The 6,961-nt window shown below is 50.4% G+C and overlaps 1 protein-coding gene and 1 pseudogene across 3 annotated transcripts; one reads left to right on the plus strand and one right to left on the minus strand.

Annotated features, from left to right (window-relative positions):
* The first annotated feature begins 491 nt into the window (after window positions 1-491).
* Cyp1a2 (cytochrome P450 family 1 subfamily A member 2) lies at window positions 492-6,649 on the plus strand. Of its 3 annotated transcripts, none has more exons than XM_074061501.1 (7): window positions 492-625; window positions 1,372-2,202; window positions 2,768-2,888; window positions 3,618-3,707; window positions 3,972-4,095; window positions 4,900-4,986; window positions 6,059-6,649. In XM_074061501.1, exons 2-7 carry the CDS (start codon window positions 1,372-1,374, stop codon window positions 6,351-6,353), a joined length of 1,548 nt encoding a protein of 515 aa, XP_073917602.1. In that variant the 5' UTR covers window positions 492-625; the 3' UTR covers window positions 6,354-6,649. The 3 variants fall into 3 exon arrangements, with proteins under 3 accessions (XP_073917602.1, XP_073917603.1, XP_073917604.1); XM_074061502.1 differs by having other exon boundaries at window positions 522-625; window positions 1,367-2,202; XM_074061503.1 differs by having other exon boundaries at window positions 564-625; window positions 1,351-2,202.
* Window positions 5,457-5,557, minus strand: LOC141419381 (U6 spliceosomal RNA; annotated as a pseudogene).
* Window positions 6,650-6,961: the final 312 nt, after the last annotated feature.

A 6,961-nucleotide genomic window follows, 5' to 3' on the forward strand; every position in this document is an offset into this window, starting at 1 on the left:
GCCTAGCATGCAGGAGGCCCCAGGTTTGATCCTTAGTACTACACAAAGGCAGGGGGTGAGGATGCAGAGTCTTTGTCACCTCCTGTTTTCAGATTGGGGACTTGGCCTGAAATTTAGAGAGAGCTGGGACATGCCCACTGCCTGTCTGTTTCCACAGGATAGTGGAGGTGACTACAGATCATCCCTCTGGAGAAGAGCAGTGAGCCTGGTCAGCCCCTGACTGGACACTTTGTCCAGGCGTCTCCCTTCCTCATGGGCACAGTAGGAAAGAAGACTGAACTAGTCCACAGAGCCTAACTTTCTCTCCCAGCATCCCGTCTACCCTTGAAAGAAATAGGTCCCTGGCCTAGTCCCTGAAAGGAGCTGGACATTCCTCCCCAGATCCTCCCCAAAGAGCTGTTCCTGACCCCGAAGTAGTAGGTAAAGCTGAGGGATGATGGCCCAAAGCCCAGGATTGATCCTTTCATCCTTGTTCAGTGATTCAGCTTTGATGGCAGGTGACCAGAACAGCAGGACCAATCGGAAAGAGGGCAGAATTTATAAAAAGTCCCTCATCTGGAGCCAGAAGCCCTTCTTCCTGGACTAGTCCCAGCAGCCTGCTGATCTCAAACAGCTGCCTTTAGAGGTAACTTTCTGAGCCTGTTTTCCAGTCCCTGGGATCCCCTACTTATGTCCTGGGAACTAGCAGGGATGGAGAGGTGGGGCAGGTGTACAAGGCCCGAGGTCTTGTCCTTGTTGTGCTGCTCAGCTCTGGACCTCACTGTCTTTATTTTTAGTCGAGCAGCTAGGCCATCTCTAAGGACCATTACATGGAGTGGAGAGATGGGGAGGGAGTCCTCACCTGGCACTAGAGTAGCCCTGGCTGTGGTGCGGCCCACCTCAGCCTCTAAGACTCTGAGGGGATGGAGACTCAAACTTTGAAGAGGCCCCACCCTTGATAAAGCGTGTTTTCAAGACAAGGGTCATTACAGGACATTTGTTTCATCCCTGGGACCCAAATGTTGCTGTTTGAAGGGGTCAGCAGGGAGCACTATTAAAAGACCCTTTGGCACAATGCCCAGGGGGCTGCCTGGGGGCTGTCCCGAGCTTCTCTGTTTTTGGATGGTTGTTTGCCTGCACTCCAACCTCAGAATTGGAAAGTAATGGGTGAATAAAAGGTAGAGCCAGTGCTGGGAATTCAGACTCTTGCATTAGCTGCTTTCCAGCCCTCTGATTCTGTGACATGCTAGAGTGAGCTCCAAGGAACGGGATGGCTGTCCAGCTGGGAGCCAGGTGCAGAATGTATGTCAATGCTTTTTGAATAAGTAAGTGAATGAATGAAGGAACGAATTGTTCCATCTCCACTCTCAGCCTCTTTTCTTGTCAGTACAGATGGCACTGCCCCTGTCTGTTCCCTTCTCCGCCATGGAGCTTCTCCTGGCTACTTCCATCTTCTGCCTGGTGTTCTGGGTGATCAGAGCCTTGAGGCCCCAGGTCTCCACCAAAGGCCTGAAGAGTCCACCGGGGCCCTGGGGCTGGCCCCTGATCGGGCATGTGTTCACCCTGGGGAAGAACCCACACCTGACGCTGGCCAAGCTGAGCCAGCACTATGGAGATGTGATGCAGATCCGAATTGGCTCCACACCGGTGGTGGTGCTGAGTGGCCTGGACACCATCCGGCAGGCCCTAGTGAAACAGGGGGACGATTTCAAGGGCCGACCCAACCTCTACAGCTTCAGCCTTATTACAAATGGCAAGAGCATGACCTTCAACCCAGACAGTGGGCCGGTGTGGGCTGCCCGCCGACGCCTGGCTCTAGACGCCCTCAAGAGTTTCTCCATAGCCTCAGACCCGGTTTCCACAGCCTCTTGCTACTTGGAGGACCACGTGAGCAGGCAGGCTGAGTCCCTAGTCAGCAAGTTCCAGGAACTGATGGCAGAGGCTGGGCACTTTGACCCCTATGACCATGTGGTAGGGTCAGTGGCCAACGTCATCGGTGCCATGTGCTTTGGGAAAAACTTCCCCCAGACCAATGAGATGCTGAACATTGTGAAGATCAGCAGGGACTTCGTGGAGAATGCCACCTCTGGGAATCCTGTGGACTTCTTCCCCATCCTCCGCTACCTGCCCAACCCTGCCCTGCAGAGGTTTAAGAACTTCAACCAGAACTTCCTGGTATTCCTGCAGAAAACAGTCCAGAAGCACTACCAGTACTTTGACAAGGTGAGCCTGGGAGGCAGGTGATTAAGGGGGACCCAAAGGGCCAGGGTGGGTCCCTTGTGCCCAGCTCATGAGCTTTTTACCCAAAGGGCCAGGGTGGGTCCCTTGTGCCCAGCTCATGAGCTTACCAAGGCTAGGAAGGCTCTGGGATACTACGAGCAGCTGTGTGTCCAGCAGTAATCACTTCCTCCCTTCTGTGCCTCAGTTTCCTCCTTACAGCCTCCTACTCAGGGCTGCTCAAAGCCCCAGAGTGAAAAAGCCTACAAATGGGGCCCTGGCAGAGCCGTGCAATGGGGAGGGGGGCCCAGTCTGGGTGAGAAGGCTTTTGTTCTTTGGAACCTGAGTCCCAACAGAGGCTAATCCCCAGCTCTGCATGACTTTTCTTCCTGTGTTCGCTCCAACCTCTTCCTCCTTTGAAACTGGACCCCCAGGGTGACTGGGAGGAAGGGTCACTGGGGTATGAATGAAACTTTATGCCTTACTAGGGATGCTATCTGTTTCTCCTGGAAATGTCAGCCCCCCTGGCCCTGGAAATGCCAATGTTGCCTTTAAGCTTCTGTCCCCTTAGAACACTGTCCAAGATATCACCAGTGCCCTGTTCAAGCACAGCCAGAAGAATTCCACAGCCAATGGTGGCCTCATCCCCCAGGAGAAGATAGTCAACATTGTCAATGACATCTTTGGAGCCGGTAGGAGCCAGACTTTCCATCCATCGGTGCCTGGTGTTCACCCCATACCTTGCCCAGCCCTGGGTCTATCAACTAACCTGCCAACCTCAAGCCAGAGGGTATAGGATAAAGACACCTAGCCTGAGATCAAGGTTCGACCCCAAGCTGTGCCACCAACTCCCAGTGGAAACTCAATCAAGTCTCTCTCCTCTTCTGGGCCTCAGCTTCCCCATCTGAACAGTAAAGAGTTCTCTGACCTTGGGCCTTGGGCTAACAGAGGGGCTCAAGCAGTAAGAGTGCCTGCCTAGCAATCATGAGGCCCTAAGTTCAAACCCCAGTACCACCAAAAAAAAGAAAAAGAAAAAGAGTTCTTTGACCTTTAATTATAGGCCGTATAATTCTAGCAGCCACTTATGAAGACAGTGTCTCATATTCATAATCAAGAGACTGAGCCCTGCCCCTCAGAACACTCGTGGTCTAGGGCTGGGGGCCATGGCTCAAGTGGTAGAGCGCCTGTCTAGCAAGTGCAAGGCCCTGAGTTTGAACCCCCAGTATCGCCAAAAAACTATAAAGATAGGAAGGACGGGAGGAAGGAAGGAAGGAAGGAAGGAAAGAAAGAAGAAAGGCAGGCTCAGAAATTCATGGTCTGGGGCCAGAGAAAGATAAAATCTTGCTGTATTCATGAAGTGCACTTGGTAAGTGGTGATTTCCTGGCTTCCTTTCTCTTTCACCTTGCTCCATTGCTGCCAGGGTTTGACACAGTCACAACAGCTGTCTCCTGGAGCCTTATGTACCTTGTGACAAGGCCTGAGGTACAGAGGAAGATCCACAAGGAGCTGGGTATGTGGTGCCCCCAACTCTCTGGCCAGGAGAAAGCTTGGGGCCCCAGGTCATTTATTCAACCTCCAAATACCTGTTGAATGCCTACTATGTGCAAGCCTTGGACATATGATATTCGTTGCCCAGAAGACGTTGGGGGTTGGGAGGTCTCAGGCATGTGAGTACACATAATCCCACATAGAGTGACATGTGTCATAGTACAGGACACAGATGCAAGGAGCTGTAGGAGCAGTCCCCAATCTCTGTTCATCCTTTAATTGGCAGACACGGTGATTGGCCGGGAGCGGAGGCCTCGGCTCTCTGACAGACCCCAGCTGCCCTATCTGGAGGCCTTCATCCTGGAGCTCTTCCGACACACCTCCTTCGTCCCCTTCACCATTCCCCACAGGTTCTGCTGCTTGTCTGCCCTGGGTTCCTCCTCCTAGCTTCTCAACCCTGGCTCAGGCCCATCTGTTTCCTTCCTGGCCATGACACCAGCTTCCTCACAGACCCCCAGCCTCCAGTTCATCCCCATCTTGGAGCTCAGTTCATATTCACTCCTTTTGAGTACCTCTGCTCCTGCTGGGTCCTCCCTGCTGTTTCCATGTGATCCAGTCACCTTCCAATTTTGCTGATGGTGGAACTTCTGCCTGGAAGGTCTTCTACCCACTTTTCTGGTTCCCAGAATCCCTTGTCCAAGGTCAATCATGACATGATTCCCCTCCAGCAAAAGCCGTGTGTGTGTGTGTGTGTGTGTGTAGTACTAGGATTTGAACTCAGGACTTCCATGCTTGCTAGGCAGATGCTCTACTCCTGGAGCCATACCTCTAGCCCTCAAGCCTTTTTGACTCTGCGGCTGGCATTACTTTGTCCTGATGTCTTCTAGGACTTATAGCTCCTAGTTAACATTTACTACTGCCCATATCAGTCTAGCTATTCTTGGAGTAGGAGTTTGACACTCCCCAGAGCTGGCCCAGACCACCTGCCTTCAGAGAACAGTCCAGCCCACAGCTGGGCACAGAGTCTAGTGAACATGTGTTGAAGCTGAAAAGCAGAAGCTGTGGAAGGAGGAAAGAGAGGATAATCCCCTTTTTCCCTGCCCTCGTGCTCCTTCCCCATGTCCAGGGCAGATATTGGGATGGGATGGAGGGGGGAACAAACCCACCCCAACTTTTCCAGCCCCGAGTCTGACAGAGCCACCCTCCCTCCTCAGCACGACAAGGGACACCACACTGAAAGGCTTCCACATTCCCAAGGAACGCTGCATCTTCATAAACCAGTGGCAGGTCAACCATGACCAGTGAGTACTCGTTCTCACGGAGACGCAGGTGTGGCTGGCAGGAGCTGGTGAAATAATGTCTGGATTGCTCTATAGCCTGTTCTAAGTGACAAGTTTAGATCTGTGTTTCTCAAATAAGAATTGACCAGGAAGTTCGTTAAGATTATGCCCTGCTTCCCACGATTCTACTTTAGTAGACAAGAGAGAGTACCTCAAGTGACTCTGACGGGAATAGCCCAGTCCCGTCTCTTTGGAAAACCCCACTCCAGTCTATGGATAGGGGAACCCTAGAATTTGCCATTCAAACTGGGACACTTCTGTGTATGAAAGTGTCATCCATATTTGTGCTGTCGGTAATTATTCCAAAACAGTAAGCAAAATGGTTGATTTCCCTTGCTATTGGCATAATTTGAGTAGAATCAAAAGGACAAAAAAAAAAAAAACATGTTTTCCTTCTTTTAATTTAGTTTAGAGAAAGCATTATTTCATATACGTATATGGAACATTCCACAAATTGAGTGTCACCCTTGCACAGGAGCCATGCTAATCTGTATTGTTCCAATTTTAATATATGTGCTGCTGAAGTGACCACCATTATTTCTTTATAATAGCAAGTTAGACTGGGTACCACTGGCTCACGACTGCAATCCTAGCTACTCAGGAGGCAAAGATCAGGAGGTTAGAAGTCAGCAAATAGTTCTCAAGACCCTATTTTGAAAAAAAAAAAAAAGGGCTGTTAGATTGGCTCAAGTGATAAAGTGCCTGCCTCGTAAGTGTGAGACCCTGAGTTCAAACTCCAGCACTGCCAAAAAAATAAAATAAAATAGCAAATTAGGACTGGGCATGTAGATCAGTAGTAGTTTATAGTTAGCATATGTGAGGCCCTGGGTTCGATCTCCAGCACTGCAAAAACAAATAATTAACAGTAAAAAGCACGGTGTTCAAGATGTCATTTTCGAGAGAGCTTTCCTGTTAAGCTCTTGTTAGCCTCAATCTGTTTTAACACGGGTTCTCAACAGAAGACTGTTCAGAAATCCCCCACCCCAGGCTTTCCTTCCAGGCAGGGATCCTATCTCCTGTATTCCTCTTGCAGGAAGACATGGGGGGACCCCTCTGAGTTCCGCCCAGAGCGATTTCTTACGGCCAACGACACAGCCATAAACAAAACCTTAAGTGAAAAGACCATGCTGTTCGGCTTGGGCAAACGCCGGTGCATAGGGGAGACCCCAGCCAAGTGGGAGGTCTTCCTCTTCCTGGCCATCCTGTTGCATCAGCTGGAGTTCAGCGTGCCACCAGGCACGAAGGTGGACCTGACCCCCATCTACGGGCTGACCATGAAACATGCCCGCTGCCAGCACTTCCAGGCACGGCTGCGCCTCTCCAAGTGAGGAAGGCCAGGCCATGCTGAGGCCGGGGAGGGGCATCCAGGGGGCCTCAGTCCGTGCTTCTTCCCCTTTCTTCTTAAATGCCAACTTTATTGAGCTATAATTCTTATAACTCATTGTATAACTATCATAGTTTTAAGACAATCTCTGTCACCCACACTAAAAACCCATACCTGTGAAATGCTTTTCATGACTGGTCCTGCTAACTTGTCTCTACTGCCCCACTAGCTACTGGTCTATTTTCTGTCTTTATGAATTGGCCTATTCTGGACATTTCATATAAATGGAGTGGTACAATCTGTGGTCTGTGACCAGCTTCTTTCACTTAGCATCATCCTTTCAAGGTTTACCCATAGCCCTGTTTTTTTAAGTCCTATGACCAAGCCTGGGTCTGTTTCATTAGTCATTATAATCGCTGCCTTTCTTGCTCTCTCTTCCCTCTGTTCTTGTTTGACCCAAGTCTTTGAATACCTGAAAGGGACAGGGAAGAAGTGATCTAGCCTCATGGGCCAAATTCACATGGATGAATAGGGATTCTTCATGTCTCATCCTCAAAAAGTAGAATATGTGACTTCTCACCAGGCCTTGATTTGTTCAAGCACAACCAGGGG

Source organism: Castor canadensis, chromosome 19 (assembly GCF_047511655.1).
Source record: "Castor canadensis chromosome 19, mCasCan1.hap1v2, whole genome shotgun sequence".
Classification (NCBI taxonomy): Eukaryota; Metazoa; Chordata; class Mammalia; order Rodentia; family Castoridae; genus Castor; species Castor canadensis.

Coding starts and splice junctions, on each gene's coding strand:
- Cyp1a2 (XM_074061501.1), top strand. CDS start 1,372: ATGGCACTGCCCCTGTCTGTTCCCTTCTCCGCCATGGAGCTTCTCCTG. Junction 2,203..2,767: donor ACTACCAGTACTTTGACAAG/GTGAGCCTGGGA, acceptor CTGTCCCCTTAG/AACACTGTCCAAGATATCAC. Junction 4,096..4,899: donor CCCTTCACCATTCCCCACAG/GTTCTGCTGCTT, acceptor CTCCCTCCTCAG/CACGACAAGGGACACCACAC.